This window comes from Amblyraja radiata, chromosome 34, assembly GCF_010909765.2.
Source record: "Amblyraja radiata isolate CabotCenter1 chromosome 34, sAmbRad1.1.pri, whole genome shotgun sequence".
NCBI lineage: Eukaryota > Metazoa > Chordata > Chondrichthyes > Rajiformes > Rajidae > Amblyraja > Amblyraja radiata.
This window is the reverse complement of record NC_045989.1, coordinates 26,313,115-26,337,055: the sequence shown is the minus strand read 5'-3', so window position 1 is coordinate 26,337,055 and position 23,941 is coordinate 26,313,115. Positions and strand designations below refer to the sequence as shown.

Here is a 23,941-nt window from a genome sequence, read left to right as displayed (position 1 = left end):
GTAGTGGTGTACAGTGTAGTGGTGTATAGTGTAGTGGTGTACAGTGTAGTGGTGTATAGTGTAGTGGTGTATAGTGTAGTGTAGTGGTGTATAGTGTAGTGTAGTGGTGTATAGTGTAGTGTAGTGGTGTACAGTGTAGTGGTGTACAGTGTAGTGGTGTACAGTGTAGTGGTGTACAGTGTAGTGGTGTACAGTGTAGTGGTGTACAATGTAGTGGTGTACAGTGTAGTGGTGTACAGTGTAGTGGTGTATAGTGTAGTGGTGTATAGTGTAGTGGTGTACAGTGTAGTGTAGTGGTGTACAGTGTAGTGGTGTACAGTGTAGTGGTGTACCGTGTAGTGTAGTGGTGTACATAGAAACATAGAAATTAGGTGCAGGAGTAGGCCATTCGGCCCTTCGAGCCTGCACCGCCATTCAATATGATCATGGCTGATCATCCAACTCAGTATCCCGTACCTGCCTTCTCTCCATACCCTCTGATCCCCTTAGCCACAAGGGCCACATCTAACTCCCTCTTAAATACAGTGTAGTGGTGTACAGTGTAGTGTAGTGGTGTACAGTGTAGTGGTGTATAGTACAGTGTAGTGGTGTACAGTGTAGTGGTGTACAGTGTAGTGGTGTATAGTGTGGTGTACAGTGTAGTGGTGTACAGTGTAGTGTAGTGGTGTACAGTGTAGTGGTGTACAGTGTAGTGGTGTACAGTGTAGTGGTGTATAGTGTAGTGTAGTGGTGTACAGTGTAGTGGTGTATAGTGTAGTGTAGTGGTGTACAGTGTAGTGGTGTACAGTGTAGTGGTGTACAGTGTAGTGGTGTACAGTGTAGTGGTGTACAGTGTAGTGGTGTACAGTGTAGTGGTGTACAGTGTAGTGGTGTACAGTGTAGTGTAGTGGTGTACAGTGTAGTGGTGTATAGTGTAGTGTAGTGGTGTACAGTGTAGTGGTGTATAGTGTAGTGTAGTGGTGTACAGTGTAGTGTAGTGGTGTACAGTGTAGTGGTGTATAGTGTAGTGTAGTGGTGTACAGTGTAGTGGTGTATAGTGTAGTGTAGTGGTGTACAGTGTAGTGGTGTATAGTGTAGTGTAGTGGTGTACAGTGTAGTGGTGTATAGTGCAGTGTAGTGGTGTACAGTGTAGTGGTGTATAGTGCAGTGTAGTGGTGTACAGTGTAGTGGTGTATAGTGTAGTGTAGTGGTGTACAGTGTAGTGGTGTATAGTGTAGTGTAGTGGTGTACAGTGTAGTGGTGTATAGTGCAGTGTAGTGGTGTACAGTGTAGTGGTGTATAGTGTAGTGTAGTGGTGTACAGTGTAGTGGTGTATAGTGTAGTGTAGTGGTGTACAGTGTAGTGGTGTATAGTGTAGTGTAGTGGTGTACAGTGTAGTGGTGTACAGTGTAGTGGTGTACAGTGTAGTGGTGTACAGTGTAGTGGTGTACAGTGTAGTGGTGTACAGTGTAGTGGTGTACAGTGTAGTGGTGTACAGTGTAGTGTAGTGGTGTACAGTGTAGTGGTGTATAGTGTAGTGTAGTGGTGTACAGTGTAGTGGTGTATAGTGTAGTGTAGTGGTGTACAGTGTAGTGTAGTGGTGTACAGTGTAGTGGTGTATAGTGTAGTGTAGTGGTGTACAGTGTAGTGGTGTATAGTGTAGTGTAGTGGTGTACAGTGTAGTGGTGTATAGTGTAGTGTAGTGGTGTACAGTGTAGTGGTGTATAGTGCAGTGTAGTGGTGTACAGTGTAGTGGTGTATAGTGCAGTGTAGTGGTGTACAGTGTAGTGGTGTATAGTGTAGTGTAGTGGTGTACAGTGTAGTGGTGTATAGTGTAGTGTAGTGGTGTACAGTGTAGTGGTGTATAGTGCAGTGTAGTGGTGTACAGTGTAGTGGTGTATAGTGTAGTGTAGTGGTGTACAGTGTAGTGGTGTATAGTGCAGTGTAGTGGTGTACAGTGTAGTGGTGTATAGTGTAGTGTAGTGGTGTATAGTGTAGTGGTGTACAGTGTAGTGGTGTACAGTGTAGTGGTGTACAGTGTAGTGGTGTACAGTGTAGTGGTGTACAGTGTAGTGGTGTACAGTGTAGTGGTGTACAGTGTAGTGGTGTACAGTGTAGTGGTGTACAGTGTAGTGGTGTACAGTGTAGTGGTGTACAGTGTAGTGGTGTACAGTGTAGTGGTGTATAGTGTAGTGTAGTGGTGTATAGTGTAGTGTAGTGGTGTATAGTGTAGTGTAGTGGTGTACAGTGTAGTGGTGTACAGTGTAGTGGTGTACAGTGTAGTGGTGTATAGTGCAGTGGTCTACTGGTGCAGTGGTCTACTGGGCGGTGGTCTACTGGTGCAGTGGTCTACTGATCGACAGCTAGGATGCGTCAAAGACCTGATGGCCGAGTGTCTGAGCCCTCTAACAGTCTGAGGAAGGGTCCCAACCGAAAAGTCCCTGTCCTTATCCTCCAGTGTAGCTGCCTGACCCACTGGGTTACTCCAGCACACAGGAGTGTCAGTATTATTTTCCCTGCACTAGTTCCTCCACAACCTCTCTACACACACACGCACGCACGCACGCACGCACAAGTTGATTCCCTTAATATGCAAACATCGATTGATCTCTATTTTGGATACTCAAATCAGGTCAGTTGGAGTTTATTGTCATAAGTATGGTGAGATGCAATGAAAATCCTGTTTGCAGCAGCATCATAGACACACAGACTCAGACAACACTCAAAAGCACAAATTATCCATAAATCGTACATTAAATTCTGCAAGACAATGAAACGGAGAATGCAAAAGAACAAGATATTAGGGTGGAGCACTATTGGAAACAAAGCAAGGCTATGGCAGCGCAAGAGGTGGTGCTTAGAGTTCCATTGCTTGGGTTGTGCAGGTTGATTCAACATCCTCATAGTTGTAGGAAAGTAACTGTTCCTGAACCTGGTGGTGTGGGACTTCAACCTTCTATACCTGGTGCACAGCCTGGATGGTGAGGGTCATTGATGATAAATGCCAACTTCTTAAGGCAATACCTCATGTAGATGCTTTTGATGCTGGGAGGCTGTGCCCACGATGGACCTGGCCCAGTTCACTATTCTCTGTAGCCTCTTGCATTCATGTGTGTTAGAATGGCACTGAGTATTTTTGCTCGCGTTGCTAATGAATTCCAAAGAGTCAGTACTCTCTGTGTGAAGAAATATCTTTTCATTCTCTCCTGAAAAGCCACTTATTTTGAGATCATGGCCATCCATCCTAAACATCCTAGAATGGAAACAATGTTCAAGCCCCATCAGAATTTAATATGTTTCAACAAAAGCACCGTTACTTTAGACTTTACTTCAGACTTTACTTTAGAGATACAAACAGACCCTTAACCCCCCGAGTCAGTCCAGAGGCGACCAGCGATCACCTCGTACACTAACTCTATCCTACAGAGTTGTGAATTCTCTACCTCAGAAAGCAGTGGAGGCAGATTCTCTGGATGCTTTCAAGAGAGAGTTAGATAGAGCTCTTGAAGATAGCAGAGTCAAGGGATATGGGGAGAAGGCAGGAACAGGGTACTGATTGTGGATGATCAGCCATGATCACGTTGAATGGCAGTGCTGGCTCGAAGGGCCGAATGGCCTACTCCTGCACCTATTGTCACACTAGGGACAATTTTTTTACCTAAGCCAATTAACCTCCAAACCAATTTCAATCCTGCTCCAGCCCAGTGCCTGACATTTTTTCCAGAAGATGGACAAATATACTGGTGCTGCCTCCAGCATTCGTCCACTGCCAGGACTAAAGGCATCATCTCATCCCTTGGTCCCCATAGAATTGCTGGTCTCCTTGTTGCCAAACCTAATCTGGATGACTCATGTTAGCAAGTCTCAGAGGGGTATGGAAATTACTTAGGCATCCATTTCTGTAGTTTTTAGTTCATAGCTTGGGGAGTAATTCTGAAGTTACTACCTCTGAGGTGCTGCTTTTTAACCTTATTATCTACGTGTGTGCTGTATTGAGCTCCATGGGGCACCTGAATGGCTTTATATCATAAGGAAATAGATCCTTGGTCATTCATGGACAGGAATGGAAATCAAGTTGGGAGGTTTAGTTTTAATCTTTCATGTATGAGTCCTGATAGGACAAACTGGAGATAATATTTTTGTTTCAGGCATAATGAGGAAACAGGTTTAGCTTTTGACCCAGTGAATAGTTCCATGTGGTGAGACTAGTTTGCCTAACCATGTGTAGACAAGATTGTGACTGTGGCTGGATTATGGTGAGAGTAGGGGAAGTGACTGTAAGGATGGAAACCTAGCAGCTTATGAAGCAATTTCAGGCAGGGTTTGCTACTCAAGCACCATTACGGTAGAATCCTAGGGAACGTGTTCCTTAAAGGACCAGATCAATGGCCCAGAAATGGCATGGACTCTCCAAGTTGGTAGAGGCTGACCTCTTCCAGCACGGAGTGTTAAGACCACAGTTTCCACTGACAATTCTCCGACGTGGTTTGCCCAAAGACCCAATCTCCAGGAGGCTGATTATTGATTAACAGAATTACTGAAGAAGGGTCTCGACCCGAAACGTCACCCATTCTTTCTCTCCAGAGATGCTACCTGTATCGCTGGCCAACATGATAATTAAGCAACTTCCCCGCGCAAAGTAGTTTATGGTATTGTACATACAGTAAGTAATGGATTTTGTTAGCTCAAACATTCTACGGCCAACTTATTCTAGCAACAGCAAGTCTGAAGAAGGGTCCCGACCCAAAACGTCATCTATCCATGTTCTCCAGAGATGCTGCCTGGTCTGCTGTGTTACTGCAGCACTTTATGTCCTTTTGTGTAATAACCAGCATCTGCAGTTCCATGTTTCTACAATATAACCTTTCGCCAGTGGCATTAATGTGTCTCAAATGAAGTGAGAATTCTACTTAGTGGCAGCACCTCATCTCCTGACCAGGCACTTTATAGCCTTTTTCGTGACCAGTGAGATAGACATGTACTTTTCAGGCCTTCCATGGCATGAGGATCTTTATACCCAATAATAATGTACTTAAGTGCGTAGTTGCTGCTGTAATGTAGAAATGTAGCGGCAAATTTCACATAGCAATATGTGTCTAAGTCCACAGTCTAAGAATAAAGAAGAGGCCATTTAAAACTGAGAAGAGAAAAATCTTTTTCATCCAGAGAGTTGTGAATTTGTGGAATTCCCTGCCACAGAAGGCAGTAGAGGCCAATTCACTGGATGAATTTAAAAGAGAGTTAGATAGAGCTCTAGGAGCTAGCGGAATCAAGGGATATGGGGAGAACTGACAACACGGGTTACTGATTGTGGATGATCAGCCATGATCACAATGAATGGTGGTGCAGGCTCGAAGGACCGAATGGCCTCCTCCTGTACGTATTTTCTATGTTTCTAAGATCCCACAAACAACAACAGGCCTGTAGTCTATTGCAATCATGTTAGTCAATGGATAAACATTGCCCAGGAGTCAATAACCCAATCACTCTCCTCTCCTCACCCACACAGTGGGTTCCCTCCCTCCACACTTCTCCTCTGCCCACTATCTCTCTAATTTGGTTCCATGCTTCATCTTCCTGTCCCATCAGATTCCATCATCTGCAGCACCTTTTGCCCCCATCTCTCAGCCTCTCTCGCTATTTCCACCCTTCCCTCCCCCCACCTGACTACCAGCCAATCAACCCCTCCTCTCCTCAATCTGCCTATTGGTTAGTAGAAACAAGGAACTGCAGATGCTGGTTCACTGAGAAAAGACACAAAATGCTGGAGTAACTCAGCGGGTCAGGCAACATCCTTGAACAGATAGGTGATGTTTAGGTCAGTTCTGAAGAAGGGTTCTGACCCTAAATGTCCTGTGTCCATGTACTCCAGAGATGCTGCATGACACGCTGAGTTACTCCAGCACTGTCTTTCCATCTATTGCTTGCCAGTTCTTGCCCCACCCCCATATTTCTTTATATTGGCTACCTCTCCTTTACTCTTTCAATCCAGGTGAAGTCTCCCCACCTAAACGGACCATGCTTTTTATGAGTGCCAGGAAATTGTCCAAGAACTCAGAAGTATCAGGCATAGCAGCACATCCATTCCGATGGGGTGAGGTCTGTACGTTTTATGACTGTTTCCCTTCGCAAAGTAATTGCAACAAATATTAATTTAACTGTCACTACAGTGTAATTTGAGGGACTAAAAGGTTTTCATTTCATGTAAACTGGTCTCAATGGATATCTGTAAATTACACAAACACATTGCAGCAAAACCTTCTAGCTTTTCCGTTGACATTCAGTGATCACAATGAAACAGTTTGAAAGAATTTCTGGGAATTGGCCAAATGCTTTCAGTATTTTAAGAACTGGGAATAACAATTGGTCTGGGATGCCATAGCTGTGAGGAAACCAGGAAAACATTCCTTTTTAATAGATACACAATCTGAAAAAAAAGAACTCACCATAGCATGCTGTATAATTGTAACAGGATGCTGGACGTGGGCTAGACACCTGGAGTTATAGAGAACTACAGCATGAAAACAGGCCTTTTGGCCCATTGAGTCCATGTCAATCTTCAACTAATCCTATATTATTCCCATTTTCCCGACATTCCCCCAAGATTCTATCACTCACGAAAACACTAATGATAATTTACATTGGCTCATCAGCCTACCAACCCTCAGGTCTTTGAGATGTGGGAGGAAACTGGAGTACCTGGGGTATAACGTGATCACAAGGAGAAAGTGCAAATCCCCCAGACACAGCCGTCAAGGTCAGGATTGAACCAGCATCTGTGAGGCAACGGCTCTACCAGCTCTGCCACTTGAATATTATTAGGTGATCATAAACTATAGAACGTTGTTATTAATGATCTCTTACCTTCATCGCAGTTTATGAAGAAGAGAAGCTGTAAGATCAGGTAGACCTAGTTTACAGAGATTGCCCCGTTATTATAATGATATTAAACGGACCAACTATAAGGTTGTACCATTGTAAAGCTACATTGCAATAAAATATTTTTTGCCCACTTGATCTTCTCTTTTGCTGGGAAAGAGGGAGTTGAAGATTCAAGTCAGAAATTCAACGGCTCTGAGTTGAGTTGGACTAGCAATCTTTTTACATGCCATACTTCCATTGGCATCAAGTAATTCCCAATGACACTTCCATTGGTAAAATCTAATATCATGCCTGCAATCAACATCAGTACAACAGGTGGTCCTTATCATATCACTGTTTGCGGAACCTCACTGCATGTAAACTGGTAGCTATATTTCTTTAATTACAACAGCAAACACCTTTAATAAAACAACATTATCTACAAACTACCTTGGAAGGTCCCAACGTTCTGAAAGGTATTATCCAAATGCATTCTTCTCTTCATTTTCTTAAAGCAGAATGGACAGTTGCAGTTTTGTTGGTTCGTGGCTTTAAGGGATCACTGACATCCACTGAACAATCTCGGTGCAGGCTTTATTGAAGATCATCAGCATAAATTCTGCGCTACATCAGGTACAGTTATTGTTGAGAACATATATGTCATGGAGGATGTTGATGAATCAACAGTAAAATCAAACCAATGAGGGTGTTGGTGGGATCTTGCTATGTTTCCCCATTCCTCTACATTTCGGCTGTGAACAAGTTTTAAACTCCTCTACCCTACGAAAAGACAGTGGCATTATCTATGCCCCTCATGATGTGGTCAACTTCTGTAAGGTCAACACAGCCTCCTGTACTCCAGGAAAAAAGAGTTTTCCTTTCAAGCCTCCCATTATGACTCTAACCTTCCACCCTCCATAAACTCTACAATTCACTTCAGACAGATGCAAGGAGGATGTAATAACTGGATGGAGATTAAATAGTGTGGCAAAACAATGGTTCCAGTCTTCCCATTATTTAATTGAAGGAACTTTCTGCCCATCGATGAATGCATGTCAGGTGAGCAGTGGAACCAGTCAGAGTTCTGAGGTTACTGGAGAATTGGAGTTTGTGACTAGACAACGTACAATTGAGATAAAGGGGAGATTCGAGGTAGATCTTTGGTAAATCTAGAGGAACTCTGCTGGGTATGGAAGGAAAGCCATTACAGATGCCTCTCTAGCTTTGTATTGGAACCAGGCACAGATAATATCATCCACATGGACAGGCATTCCAGAGGGAGGACCTTATGGTCACCCACATACAAGGTTACAGCCAGGTTAAGATAAATAATGAAAGTTACTTTGCATGATCACAATCACCTAAAATATAACTGATGTAATGGTTCAGGATTGAACCTGGGTGAATCTGATTAGATGGTTTCAAATGAGGAGCTCCATATAGAGAAGCACCATCTGGGGATCCACAAAACACCCGAGATCATTCAAGAGGAAACAGATTGTAAATGGCCAGGTTCAAGGACGGGAGTTTTGAAAGCTGATTAGATTGGGGAGGGTGAGGGGAGACTGGAAGAACACATCAGCCATATCAACTAGTACAAAGCCAAAGAGGTCCGTTAGGTGTTTGTTAACGAATACTGAACTACTCAAGTCTCTGTGCTTAATATTTTGTAACTGGCCTTTGCAATAGATGCCAATTATCCTGGAAGGTGATTAATGTTATTTGCCCATTGGGACGCAGCAGATGCTCATAAGTTCATAACGATAGGAGCAGAATTAGGCAATTCGGCCCATCAAGTCTACTCCACCATCCAATCATGGCTGATATATCGCTCCCTCTCACCCTTACTAATCAAGGATCTGTCAATCTACGCTTTAAAAATATCCATTGACTTGGCCTCCACAGCTGTCTGTGGCAATGAATTCCACAGATCGCCCTCTAACTAAAGACATTCCTTCTCATCTTGTTTCTAAAGATATGTTCTTTTATTCTGAGACTATGGCCTCTGGTCCTAGACTCTCCCACTAGTGGAAATATCCTCTCCACATCCACTCTATCCAGGCCTTTCACTAATCGGTAAGTTTCAATGAGGTCCCTGCTCAGCCTTCTAAACTCCAGCGAGTACAGGCCTAGTGCCTGCAAAAGCTCATCATATGTTAACTTGAAGGCTTGAAGGGACTGCACCTGCTCCCAACACACAAAGCTCTGCAGTAAAATCTACGCTGTTCATTTAGTTACACGTTATTAAAGCGTTATAAAAAAATGACTAAATTACCCATGTTCGTAGTCAGGTTTATGGTTTTAACTTTTATTTTTAAATCCCATGAAATTTACCAGAGTTCCTATAGCACTGCCTCAATCTGTAAACCTATCTGTTCAAACTAGTTTTATTTCTTTGATTTATTTTTTACCAGCCATATACAGTAAAACATGGTAATCAGAGATTGCTAACAGTTACTAGGACAAAGGGCAGGGATTTTTATTTTACATTGCTCTTCATATTAAAATGTTACTCATTTCTCTGGCGGTAATCAAAATATTTGAAACAATGATTTCACAGTTCCACACCATATCAATTTTAAAATTAATTCCACATCCTTTACTTTCTGTGTTACTTAAAATAAGGGAGCAGTTTCTAACAATTAGTGAGTGGTGAAGGTCAATGTTTTAAAGTGGTGCATGAAGTTGTTGCCTTGGTCCGCTTCTTACATTCAATTGAAACCATGTCTGTGAATGTGAAGGTGTATGCTCATTTACAAGAACAGGCTGCAATGCAAAAGCTAAACATATTAGGAGTCAAGAGTGTTTTATTGTCATATGTCCCGGATAGAACAATGACATTCTTACTTGCAACAGAATATATAAACATAGAACACTGTAAATATAATAAATTAGAAAAAAAAGTTCAGTGTGTGTATACACACACACACACACACACACACACACACACACACACACACACACACACACACACACACACACACACACACACACACACACACACACACACACACACACACTTGCATATACCAAATGTATAGAAAGGAACTGCAGATGCTGGTTTACACCGAAGTTAGACACAAAATGTTGGTGTAATTCAGCGGGACAGGCAGCATCTCGAGATAGAAGAAATGGGTGACGTTTCGGGTCGAGACCCTTCTTCAGACTGAAGAAACGTCTCGACCCAAAACGTCACCCATTTCTTTATCCAGAGATCCTGCCTGTCTTACTCCAACACTTGAGTTGTTTTCCTGTCTTCTCAATGTTGCATAGGTTTAGCAACAATCTAATAGAGGTACAGAATACGAAGAAAGGGCTGGACGGCACCTACAGCAGATCATTTCAACTTGACAGATGGGATATGGCTAGAATGTAATCTAATTTAAGAGAAAGCAGGAACAGGATGTTCCATGTTTCTTCTTTATTCTGCCAGTATTGAATCCCTTTGTCAGAAAGCAGTATATTCTCTCTCTCTCTCTCTGACCCATTCTCTCTCTCTGACCCACTCTCTCTCTCTCTCTGACCCACTCCCTCTCTGTACACACCAACACTAAGTTGAAGTGGTCCAGAGACTGCAACTCAATGAAGGCAGGTGAGTAGTTAAGATATGCTGCGCATAATCTTCCGGATGTTGCTCCGGACAGTTCTGATTCCGTGAATGGGATCAGCGAGAAAGTCGCAACTAAAAATTGTTTTTTTTTCCCATGGCCTTGGATGTTATTTTTTAATTATCCTTTCAGCGATGCTGGCTGCCAGGCGTAGAGGTGACTACGAAGGAGTGTAGCCACTCTAGGTTACAAACTATCTTTGCCCTGAAGCTCCGCACATCACAACAGTAAGCACCTTATCCACACTTTTCATACGGTTTCATTAGTCTATGGCACTGCAAAAAAAGCTCCTGTTGTTGGCTACACATTGAGTGTAAGAGAGAGCTACTGGGAGTGAGAGGTTTGACCAGTTGCTGCCTCATTCATGTTTCCCACCAGCCTTCACGTGGCTGCAATTCTGCAACACAGTTACAAAAAGAAAAACATTTCCAGATTGTACAAAGCATTCTCTGGATAAGGCCCAGTGCAAACATATTTATAAAAGTCCACAAGGCCATAAGACATAGGAGCACAATTAGGTCATTCAGGCCATCTAGTCTGCTCCATTCGATCATGCAGGATCTACCTTTCCCCCTCATCCCTATTCAACTGCCTTCTCCCCGTAACCTTTGACTCCCTTGCAAATCAAGAAATTATCAATCTCTGCTTTAAAAATACATAATGAATTGGCCTCCACGGCCATTTGTGGCAATGAATTCTACAGATTCACAACCCTTTAGTTAAAGAAATTCCTCCTCTGTTCTAAAGGTGCGACCTTTATTCTGAGGTACACAAAAATACTGGAGAAACTCGGCGGGTGCAGCAGCATCTATGGAGCGAAGGAAATAGGTGACGTTTCGGGCCGAAATCCTTCTTCAGACCCCACAGTCTGTCAAAGTAAGAATGTCACCCATCCTTTTTCTCCAGAGATGCTGCTTAACCCGCTGAGTTACTCCAGTACTTTATTCTGAGGTTGTGTTGTCTGGTTCAAGACTCTCCCGTCTAACGTGTGAGTCTTAAAATCTGCTGTTGTTTAATCTATGCCTCCCATTGGTTACATATGTGTTGTATAGAGAAATAGATCTTCCGTTTTCACTTTGCTTTTTATGTCTCAGAATATTGAGTTTTGAGAAGAGTGTGAATCCACAGCCGACAAAGGACTAGTTGATTAGATTACTGGATTAACATGTCTCCATGAGGATGAAAGATCAGGATGGCAAAGTTCAGGAATCTTGGATGACAAGAGATATTGGAAGTTAAGTCAGAAAGAAGAAGGAAGCATATGTAATGTTGAGAATAAATCAGACATGGCGTTTGAGGAATATACAGGAAGCAGGAAAGAAAGAATTAGGAGAGCTAAAGGGGCTATGAAATGTTATTAGGATTAGTCAATATGGTTTGTGCTAATTACATTTTCATCCAAATCATGAATGTATATTACAATAACAGAGGTCCCAGCACTGATCCCTGCAATCACCGAGTTATTTTGTGTAATATACATTGATGTAATCCTAAACGTAGTGGGTTTATCTGCAAGTAAGTTTGTAGGTGATGCCACCAGTGGCAATGTCATTGAACGTGAGGAGGAAAATCACAGACTATAGGAAGATATAGATGGTCTGATCAGATGGGCAGAAAAACACCAAATGAAATTGAATCCAAGAAATGCGAGATCATGCATTTGGGTGGTGCAACAAAGCAAGGAATTAAATAGGACAACACTTTGTGACGTGAAGGAACACAGCGTCTTTGGAGTTTATTTCCATATATCACAAAGGTAGCAGCATAGGTCTAAAGGTATATGGATGGTTTGCTCAATGAGCCAAGGCATAGAATGCAAGACTAAGATTCTCATTTTGACAACACTCTGAAGAAGGGTGTTGTCAAAGTGAGAATGTCACCCATCCTTTTTCTCCAGAGATGCTGCTTAACCCGCTGAGTTACTCCAGCACTTTTGTAAACAAAGTTGGCTTGAGCACCCTCTACAATTCTGGTCATGTCACCGGAAAGATGTGATTGTAGGGAGATGCTAAATGCATTTCGTTGTCTCTGTACTGTACACTGACAATGACAATTAAAATTGAATCTGAATCTGAATCTGATAGTGTAGAAGAAAATGTCACCAGAATTGGAAAACTATAGCCTTTAGAAAAGATTCAGTGGCCTTGAATTGTGTTTCTTTTGGACATAGGTAGTTGAGGAGAGACTCAATGGGACATAGATAGAACAAACAGGAATGACGGCATTGGGGGTTCCGTCACGGCATTTGGGGTTCAGTATTGATGTGGATAGAGAACTGGCTGGCAAACAGGAAGCAAAGAGTAGGAGTAAACGGATCCTTTTCACAATGGCAGGCAGTGACTAGTGGGGTACCGCAAGGCTCAGTGCTGGGACCCCAGCTATTTACAATATATATTAATGATCTGGATGAGGGAATTGAAGGCAATATCTCCAAGTTTGCGGATGACACTAAGCTGGGGGGCAGGGTTAGCTGTGAGGAGGATGCTAGGAGACTGCAAGGTGACTTGGATAGGCTGGGTGAGTGGGCAAATGTTTGGCTGATGCAGTATAATGTGGATAAATGTGAGGTTATCCATTTTGGTGGCAAAAACAGGAAAGCAGACTATTATCTAAATGGTGGCCGACTAGGAAAAGGGGAGATGCAGCGAGACCTGGGTGTCATGGTATATCAGTCATTGAAAGTAGGCATGCAGGTGCAGCAGGCAGTGAAGAAAGCGAATGGTATGTTAGCTTTCATAGCAAAAGGATTTGAGTATAGGAGCAGGGAGGTTCTACTGCAGTTGTACAGGGTCTTGGTGAGACCACACCTGGAGTATTTCGTACAGTTTTGGTCTCCAAATCTGAGGAAGGACATTATTGCCATGGAGGGAGTGCAGAGAAGGTTCACCAGACTGATTCCTGGGATGTCAGGACTGTCTTATGAAGAAAGACTGGATAGACTTGGTTTATACTCTCTAGAATTTAGGAGATTGAGAGGGGATCTTATAGAAATTTACAAAATTCTTAAGGGGTTGGACAGGCTAGATGCAGGAAGATTGCTCCCGATGTTGGGGAAGTCCAGGACAAGGGGTCACAGCTTAAGGATAAGAGGGAAATCCTTTAAAACCGAGATGAGAAGAACTTTTTTCACACAGAGAGTGGTGAATCTCTGGAACTCTCTGCCACAGAGGGTAGTCGAGGCCAGTTCATTGGCTATATTTAAGAGGGAGTTAGATGTGGCCCTTGTGGCTAAGGGGATCAGAGGGTATGGAGAGAAGGCAGGTACGGGATACTGAGTTGGATGATCAGCCATGATCATATTGAATGGCGGTGCAGGCTCGAAGGGCCGAATGGCCTACTCCTGCACCTAATTTCTATGTTTCTATGTATTCCTCGGTAAAGATCTGTAAAAAACTGGCAGCGTATATTAATTACTCCAAAAGATATTAATGATAGATTTTTACAATATTATAAAAATCTTTATTCGTCAAAACTAACAGGACAAACAGATAGTATGGAAATATTTTTACAAGAATGTCAAATCAATAGCTTAGATCAGGAAGGTAGAGAATTGTTAAATGCTGAAATAACAGTAAAAGATATTATAGAATCAATTAGTTCGCTAAAGAACGGAAAAGCAGCGGGCCCAGATGGCCTGAGTGCAGAATTTTATAAAAAATTTCAAGATCTGATTTCCCCAAGATTACAAATAATGTATAGATATGCATATGACCAAGGAAAATTACCAGAATCTTTAAATGAATCCACAATTACACTCATCCCTAAAGTAGATAAGGATTTGGAAGATCCTGGATCATATAGAGCGATTGCCCTTTTAAATACAGACCAAAAAATATTAACTAAGGTCTTATCTAGGAGATTAAGTTTAGTGATCTCTAAATTAATACATTATGATCAAACAGGTTTTATCCCAAAACGTTACTCATCCCATAATCTCAGACGTTTGTTTAATATTATATATTCAAAAAGAATACGAGATACGGAACTAGCGGTTATATCACTAGATGCAGAAAAAGCGTTTGATCAGGTGGAATGGATGTATTTATTAAATATAATGGAAAAGTTTCAATTGGGGGATAGATTTTGTAAATGGGTAAGAATTTTATACTCGAATCCTATGGCAAGAATTTTGACTAACCAAATTTTATCAGCCAAATTCAAACTCTCTAGGGGATGCAGACAGGGATGTCCGTTATCACCCTTATTGTTCGCATTGGTGATAGAACCATTGGCGGAAAAAATTAGATCTGAACCTGAAATATATGGCTATAATACTGATACAACAATTAATAAAATTTCTTTATATGCAGATGATGTTTTGATTTATATTACAAAACCGGAAATTAGTATTCCCAACCTGCTAAACATTATAACTAAGTTTGGTGCATTTTCTGGGTATAGGATTAATTGGGATAAAAGCGAGATTATGCCAATAACAGGAATAAATCTTAATACATTACAACAATACCCATTAAAAGTAGTTACAGACAAACTTAAATATTTAGGGATTAACGTAACTAAAACTCATAACTCATTAATAAAATCCAACTATCCTCAACTATTAGATAAACTTAGAAAAAATATTTTATATTGGAAAACACTGCCTATATCCATGATTGGTAGAATAAGTGCCATAAAGATGGTATTTCTACCGCAGTTGTTATATTTGTTTCAGGCTATTCCTTTTTTTCTTCCGAAAACTTTTTTTAAAAAAATTGATAATATTGTCAATAGCTTTATTTGGGATTATAAAAATCACAGAATAAATAAAAAACATTTATGCAAAGCTAAGATAAATGGAGGATTAGCACTTCCAAACTTTTTATATTATTTTTGGGCTGTTCAGATTAAGAATATGAATTTCTGGTGGGTAAATATGGATCATGAACCGACATGGTTAAATATAGAAAAGGAGGACTGTCTACCATTCAATGTAGGTTCGATAATTTTTGCACCAACGGAAGTACAAAAAAAATATTATAAAGACAACCTAATAATATATAATAATAGACGTATTTGGAAACAAATAGTTAAGACTCTACACTTGGATAATCTCTCATTTAGATTACCAATTATGAATAATCCATCGTTTAAACCTGCTATATTAGATGGGGGGTTTAAACAATGGGATGATTTAGGAATTACAAGGATAGAACACCTGTATAGAAAAGGAAAATTTCTTTTATTCCAGGAGTTACAAGATATTTATGGATTGTCTCCACAACATTTATTTAGGTATTTACAAATTAGAGATTATATTAAATCCAATACACAAGATTATAAAAATAAAGAAGCAGGATTGTTAGATGAACTGTTTAATTTATATCCAAATACAGAAAAATTAATAGCTTATATATATAACATCATTTTGGATAAGGAGAATCCAATAACGGAAGTATATCGTCAAGCATGGGAAAATGAAATGGGATTGGCTATAACAAAAGAAAACTGGGAAGAAAGTCTACAACGAATACACCGGTGTTCATTAAACGCCAGACATATACTGATACAATTTAAAGTATTATATAGGTTACATTATTCGAAAACTAAATTAAATAGTATTTTTCCGAATCTCTCCGCTATTTGTGATAAGTGCAAGAAAGCAGAGGCAAATTTAATACATAGTTTCGTTACATGTCCTAAATTGAATTATTACTGGACAGAAATCTTTAAAGTTATTTCTGAAGTTATCAAAGTTAAATTGGACCCTAACCCAAAGCTAATAATATTTGGAATTCCGGATTTACATCTATCACTTACAGTAAATCAAAGAAATTTCTTTGATTACTGTTTAATAATTGGAAAAAAAATCATATTGAAATTTTGGAAGGGAACATTATCCCCCACAACCAAAATGTGGGCAACAGAGATGATGGAGACGTTACATCTGGAAAGAATTAGATTTGTCCTATTGGACAAGTATAATTCTTTTGAACAGATATGGTCTCCATATATACAGTATTTAGAGAAGTAGCTGTTCTTGGCAACACAGCTCGACGTGCACCCTGCGGGATTTGGTGAGAATAATTCATTTTTATATTGGAATTACATATATGTCTTTATTGATACTATCACTTGTAGTAGTGTTATTAATAATACATATTGTGGTTACTAAAAATGTTTTTTTTTTTTTTTTTTTTTTTTCGTTTCTCTTTTCTTTCCTATATATAATCAAATTATTATTTAATCACTCTCTTAATGATTTATTCTTCCTCTATTCTTTCTCTATCATTATTTCTAAAAAAACAGTAGATAAGTATTACTAGTGTTTTACTTAATGCAAATTGAATTAATTTGATATAAAGTTGTTTGAAGCATTGTAATTGATTACCTTTAATAAAAAAATATATTAAAATAAAAGAATGATGTGGCACCAAAGAAGGTCATTTGGCCCATCATGCTCATAACAACTCTTTGAAATAGAAAAAAAAAAAAAAAAAAAAAAACTGGCAGCGTAAATTGAGAAGTACTGTTCGGGTGAAGAAAAATAATTTCAGAAGATGGGAGGGGAGTGGATCCCGCTGTGGAAGCAGAACGCTGGCCATAGTATCTGGCTATGTGCTTGCAGGGCTGGGGCCCAGTGGTTGGAGACGGGATGGACGGGTGGATCTTTCTTAACCAGCTGACATGATGGGTCGATTAGCTTCCGTCTGGATCAGAACGTTTCAATATATTGTTCATTTTAATATGTTTATGTCAATTCCCCCTCCTCTCCCAAACACTGAAACTTGTTTGAAACCCGTTTTGTTGTTACATTTGAGCGGAATGCCGTATAATCTTTGTTTGGGGAGGAGGGTGGAAACTGTGACATGAACAATGACACATTGCAACTCGCTCACCAATCATGTAACTACACACACGGATTTAAAAATAATTGCAAATGGTGAAACCGAAAACAGCAGAAAATGCTTCGTGATGACCAGTAACGTCTTTAAATCCACCATTTCTTTTCGAACTTCGCTGATGCCCAACTAGTTACCAGGAAAATAAAGCAGGTTTTATGGCAAGTTTTGTTCGAACCGGCACCGTAATACGCCTTTAAATTTGGATGACAAAGTGACCTGTGTAACTTGGACGAATTACTACAAATCCTCGGTGTAATAGAATTGCTCGCAATTCACGCGTCCCAACTCCCTTTGCCGGACAGGCCAACATCCACATCCCCAGCCCGTCGTTCGGAAGCGCCAGGAATGACTGGGGCGCCGCGGCTGCTCGCAAACCGCTCATACACAGCCCAGGGAAGGGAGCGCCGCGGCGCTACACTCGCCCGTCCCCAGCCCCACCCGGCCCCGGGAGTGGGGCGCGGTAACCAGCCCGTGAATGGACACCGCGGGTTCCACCCAGCCCAATGTCAGACTTCAGTCTGAAGAAGGGTCTCGACCCGGAACGTGTGTCTCTCTCTGTCTCTCCACAGCCGCTGCCCGCCCCGCGGTTACTCCACCACTCACTGTGGCTGCCATTGGCGGGCGCGATGTATCCACCCTCCATGTGGCAGCTTGTCAGTGACGCCGCGCCCGCCCATTGGCCGCCGGCCGCTGTAACAATCTCACTGTATCCGTTCCGCCAGCGCCGCCGATTGATGCCGGAGCCGGGTGGGGGAGAGAGGGAGAGAGAGAGAGGATACAGCGGGGAGAGAGAGAGGATACAGCGGGGAGAGAAGGGCCACAGCGGGGAGAGAAGGGCCAGAGCAGGAGGAGAGGACGGCCAGAGCGGGGCGAGAGGACGGCCAGAGCGGGGCGAGAGGACGGCCAGAGCGGGGCGGACCGGGGAAGAGAGAGCGACCAGAGCGGGGAGAGAGAGACCGAGAGCAGCTCACACAGTGACCACACCCTCGGCCCCAGCATGGTTGCCCGTGGATCAACATGAGCGCTCTGCAGCAGCCGTGTAACCCCGAGCTCAGGCCGGCAGCAGCTGGGAGCGCCCACGTTGGGGCCTCAGGAAGGATCGCAGATCACGGCGCGTTCATGCCGAGCGCTCACTAGGAAGGCGAGGCGGGTTTTTCCCCGCTTGTGGAGTGAAGGAGGTTGATGAACCGGATGCTTCCGATGGGCACATCCTGACCGTTCGGAGCGGTTACTCTGTGGCGCTGAAATTGGAAAACTTACCCCTTAAACTACCGTTGGCTCTTTCGGCGCTGAACAGGCGGCCAGTGCGAGAAGAGCCACACCCTCCGTGAGCTTCCTGATAGGAGATGCCGACTCCTGGCTGATTCTGCCATTCCAACTCAACACGACCCGACCCGCTGGAATTAGTGCTGCTGCCGCCGGGTCTATATTTTTGCAACTGACGCTAACTTTTTGGGGGTTATTTTTAAGTTGCCCTTTTCACCCTCACGTAAAATCTGAATGATCGAACGAGAAACGCTTGTGACAAGAAGGAACAGGAGGTTTTGTGCATGGGAGTTTTAATTCTCCCTGAAGTCCGGATTATTGGCGAAATAAGGCCTGTGAAAAGTGGATCGCTGCACCTTTGGAAAGGCTGCTTTTAATTCCCTTCCGCTGAAAGCAACGCGAGGGTGAGTGAGTGAGTGAAGAGGATTCTCGACGTGAGACAAGGTACCCAGCAATGTCCAAGGGCGGGAGGTGGTGGGCTCCGACTCACAGGACACGCACATCTGACTGTGCAGCCGAAAGGAACTGAACACTTGTTTGCGAAGCATCCCTGCTTGCTGCCATCGCTTCTGCTCGTCTCTGGGTGAAAGAAGGCAGCGATTTTTTACTTCGGTTATTTTCTGCCCCGATTCTGCCCCTTTGATGGAACGATGATGCGGGCAGAGAGGGATACTGGGCTGAATCGGAACTGTGCTGGCGACAGAAGCGGCATGCGAGGAGCCGCCCCGCACCATGGCTAACAGCGGCTCGGCCAAGTCGACAAGTAGCGGCGGCGGCGGCAGTGGTAGTGGCGGCGGCGGATTCAACTCGCAGCAGCGGAGGAGGCTGGTGTTCATGTGCGACATGTGTAAGAGCAAGATGCAACTGGTGGCCGACCTGCTGCTGCTGTCCAGCGACAACCGGCCGGTGCACAGCGACAGCCTGAGTACCGCGTCGGGCCAGTCGTTCGACAAGAGCCGGGACGCCGTGATTGCCCGCACCAAGGGGCTGTCCATCCTGACTCACGACGTGCAGAGCCAGCTCAACATGGGCAAGTACGCTGAGGTGGGCGACAGCCTGGGCGAGATGTGCGAGCTGGTGGTGGCGCTGGTTGAATCGTCCGCCCATGCAGCCTACCTGGCAGCAGCCGAGGCTCCCGGCTCGCAGGCGGCCGTAGCCGGCTTGGTGGACCGCTACCGCCTGAGCCGGGCTCGCCATGAAGTGGAGCAGAGCTGCGGGTTGCTGAGGACGGCGCCCGTGTGCGAGCTGAGCCCGCCGCTGCTGCTCGAGTTGTCCCGCAGCCTGTCCCGCGGTCTGCGTGGGCTGACGGACGCCTGTGTGCTGGCGGCGGACAGTAGCCGCGACCGCTTCTCCCGGGAACAGTTCAAGCTGAGTGTCAAGTGTATGAGCTCCAGCGCCACGGCGCTGCTGGCCTGTGTGCGGGAACTGAAGGCGAGGCCGTGTGAGGCGACCCGGGCCCGATGTGTGTTGTTCGGCGGGCCGCTACTGCAGGCCGTGCATGCCCTGGTCGGCTTCGCCACCGAGCCGCAGTTCCTGGGCGAGGCAGCGTCCGTCAGCGCCGAGGGCCGCGCCGTGCAGACAGCCGTACTGGGCGGTGCCATGAGTGTGGTGTCGGCCTGTGTACTGCTCACACAGTGTCTCCGCGACATCGCCCTACACACGGACAGCAGCAAGGTCCCTGACTACCGGCAGCGCCTGCACAACTCCGCCCTGGCCGTGTCGGACGGCTGCAACCTGCTGTCGCAGGCGCTGCGGGATAGGACATCGCCCAGGACTCTCCCGCCACTCAATTGCCATGCTGTGAATTAACCACCTACCCGCTCAGAACAAGACACCCTGTTCCCTCCTGATACCAACGCATCCTCGGGCACAGGCGGTGTGTATGTGTGTGTGTGTCCATGGGGCAGGGGGAGGGGGGAGGGGGGACATTCACAAAAACCGGCGCAGCAAGCGGCCATTCAGCCCATCGTGCCTGTGACAGCTCTTTGAAAGAGCTCTCTCCAGTTCATTCCACTGCCCTGACCCACACAATATAGACTTCTCAACTTTCTAGAAGTCGTAGGTAATTAGGACAGACAATTCAACGAATCACAAGGACTAAATCGTGCTGGGTACGGTTCAGTCAGTCTTCCGGATATTTCATCTTCATTGAATGATAAATCATATCAACTCAATGGTTTAGAAAGGGTTTTTACCTCAATTTACATTTTAAACACACACACACACTCGCACATTGACAGCGGGATGGAATGTAGCTCTGTTGGGTATGTGTGTTCTGTAGAATCAAGTGGTAAGAGCGAGCGAGAGCGAGCGAGAGAGAGAGAGAGAAGTGAATCTGGTGTTAATGAAAGGAAGTGTGCAGTTGTGATCTGGATCTTTTCACGTCCCGATTCTAAAAGTTGGGATGAAGCTGCTGTGAGTGTTATTTTTCCGAGTTTTACACTATTTGCCAGACATGGAAGTCGATGTCAAGTTTTCTTGCATGTGCTGGAGTATTTATTTCAACATTAAAATGTTACGTTTCTCATGAGCCTTTTATTGTCAAATGTGTTTAACAGAGTTTTTGTTCTATCGTGTAGCCCCATTCCCTGTCAGAGAACATATTGTGAAATGAGTTTTGGGGGCAAGGGTGTCTGGTGCATTGTTCCCGGTGGTGAACTGAATCTATACCAGTGTGTTTATATTCCAGGTAATATACAAGTATTATTTGTGACAAAACCTATCCTCTGATGATAACATGCAGTGGCAGCATGTTGCTTAATCCCTGCCTTGCATTTACTCATTGAATCAGTGTGTTAACACAGCTGCACTATAAGCATATAACGATATATAAACATATTTTTAAAATCACTTTTCCTTTCTACTACTGTTTTGTCTGGCTCCATACACTGGTTCTGTTGGTACTTTGCTTGAAAGTGTAGGTCCATAAGTCGTAGGAGCAGAATAAGGCCGTTCAGCCCATCATGTCTACTGTGCCATTCAATCATGGCTGATCTATTTTTCCCCCTTGGCCCCATTCTCCTGCCTTCTCCCCGTAACCTTTGGCACCCGTACTAATCAAGCACCTGTCAATCTCTGCTTTTTTTTAAATACCCAATAACTTGGCCTCCACTGCCCTCTGTGGCAATGAATTCCACAGATTCACCACCGTCTGGCTAAAGAAATTCCTCCTCATCTTTCTAAAGGTATGATTTAGCTCCCTTCATCTCTGGTATCTCTATTGCAGTTTAAACCAGCTGATGTGTTAAGGAGTTAAAGATTGTTTTCCCTTTATTCAATCTCAAGTTGTTGGTATATCCGATAAGGCTGGCATTTACTACCCCACTAACTACTCCGGGATATGCTTCCTTTTGTGTATGTCTTTTAGCACAGCGTGAGGTTTACTGGGCTAATTCACTATTACCCAGCCACCACTGGGTAATAGGGAAAGATTTCCTCCTCTGACCACATAGATAACATCAGCGTCACCCAACTAATGCTTGCTTTGTATTTCCAGATTTATTAAAAACTGGATCATTAAATTATTTGGTGAGCTTGGAATTTTCCTCCTGCACACTTCACTCCCTCTAAAGTCCGCACCTTTCTTACTAGTTTATTTAGAGATCGCGCATGGAAACAGGCCCTTTGGCCCAATGAGTCCGCTCCGACCAGCGATCCCCGCAGACTAACACCGTCCGACACACACTAGGAATAATTTACAATTTTACCAAGCCGATTAACCTGCAATCTACTGAACTTTGACGTACTTACATGAAGATTCTGTGACATAGAAACATAGAAATTAGGTGCAGGAGTAGGCCATTCGGCCCTTCGAGCCTGCACCGCCATTCAATATGATCATGGCTGATCATCCACTCAGTATCCCGTACCTGCCTTCTCTCCATACCCTCTGATCCCCTTAGCCACAAGGGCCACATCTAACTCCCTCTTAAATATAGCCAATGAACTGGCCTCGACTACCCTCTGTGGCAGGGAGTTCCAGAGATTCACCACTCTCTGTGTGAAAAAAGTTCTTCTCATCTCGGTTTTAAAGGATTTCCCCCTTATCCTTAAGCTGTGACCCCTTGTCCTGGACTTCCCCAACATCGGGAGCAATCTTCCTGCATCTAGCCTGTCCAACCCCTTAAGAATTTTATAAGTTTCTATAAGATCCCCTCTCAATCTCCTAAATTCTAGAGAGTATAAACCAAGTCTATCCAGTCTTTCTTCATAAGACAGTTCTGACATCCCAGGAATCAGTCTGGTGAACCTTCTCTGCACTCCCTCTATGGCAATAATGTCCTTCCTCAGATTTGGAGACCAAAACTGTACGCAATACTCCAGGTGTGGTCTCACCAAGACCCTGTACAACTGCAGTAGAACCTCCCTGCTCCTATACTCAAATCCTTTTGCTATGAAAGCTAACATACCATTCGCTTTCTTCACTGCCTGCTGCACCTGCATGCCCACTTTCAATGACTGGTGTACCATGACACCCAGGTCTCGCTGCATCTCCCCTTTTCCTAGTCGGCCACCATTTAGATAATAGTCCACCATAGAATGAGTCCACCATAGAACCTGCCCATGTAGCCAGCACTCGCACTCACCAGTTGCAACCTGTCCTCGTTAGATCATGGCCTGACTTAAGATTTCAAGATTCTTGTTTATTTCAAACCCTTCTGTGTGTCTGCATCTTCCTACTCTATAATCTCATTACCTGCACCTCTGGAATCACAGAATTTAACCCAACCAATGACATATTTTCTAAACCTCTCAACTTCTCATGGGTCCATTCTTTGTATAAAGCATTATTGATAACTGATCATCTAACATGCTTCAACTTTAGCCATAGTAACATCTTGTGCCTTTGATCAGGAATTTGCTTCGATTCCAATGAGCTGAATAATGGAACAGCAGCTTGCAATTCTGCCCCCCTCTGCTCATGCTTTAAGTAGAAAGGCACAGTCCTCCATCGGATAGCATTCTCCCTTTCAGCCCTCAAACCATTTAAATCAGGTCACCTGTCATTCATCATGTCATTTTATCGCCAAACTCAGACCCTCTCTCACACCGCCCGCTGCTGAATGACTCATCCATGCTTTCATCTCCTCCCGACTGGACTATTGCAACTCACTTCTCCTTGGCATCAGCTCCACCTACATCAACCGACTCCAACTGGTCCAGAACGCAGCCGCCCGACTCATCACCCACACCAAATCCTGGCATCACATCACTCCAGTCCTCAAAAAACTTCACTGGCTTCCCATCTCCCACCGGATCACCTACAAAATCCTGGTCCTCACCTACAAAGCCCTCCACCATCTGGCCCCCCCATATCTCACTGACCTCCTCTCCCCCTACCAACCCTCACGGTCCCTCAGATCCACATCAGCCGGTCTCCTC

The 23,941-nt window shown here is 43.8% G+C and overlaps 2 protein-coding genes and 1 long non-coding RNA gene across 4 annotated transcripts in view; 2 read left to right on the top strand and 1 right to left on the bottom strand.

Annotated features, from left to right (window-relative positions):
* Nucleotides 1-2,607: 2,607 nt before the first annotated feature.
* On the bottom strand, nucleotides 2,608-7,493 carry LOC116991712. Of its 2 annotated transcripts, none has more exons than XR_004416878.1 (2): nucleotides 7,291-7,493; nucleotides 2,608-3,232 (listed from the first exon to the last, which is right to left on the bottom strand). It is a non-coding gene; the product is annotated as an uncharacterized LOC116991712 (long non-coding RNA). The 2 variants fall into 2 exon arrangements; XR_004416879.1 differs by lacking the exon at nucleotides 7,291-7,493 and adding an exon at nucleotides 5,997-6,062.
* Nucleotides 5,925-23,941, top strand: part of cfap161 (cilia and flagella associated protein 161) — a 74,828-nt gene continuing 56,811 nt past the window's right edge. Inside the window, exons 1-2 of the mRNA XM_033050584.1 lie at nucleotides 5,925-6,078; nucleotides 10,581-10,675. The gene's annotated coding sequence lies outside the window, so the exon portion shown is untranslated. The remainder of the gene's footprint in view (nucleotides 6,079-10,580; nucleotides 10,676-23,941) is intronic.
* tlnrd1 (talin rod domain containing 1) lies at nucleotides 18,001-21,090 on the top strand. The gene has a single exon (XM_033050582.1). It carries the CDS (start codon nucleotides 19,292-19,294, stop codon nucleotides 20,366-20,368), a length of 1,077 nt encoding a protein of 358 aa, XP_032906473.1. The 5' UTR covers nucleotides 18,001-19,291; the 3' UTR covers nucleotides 20,369-21,090.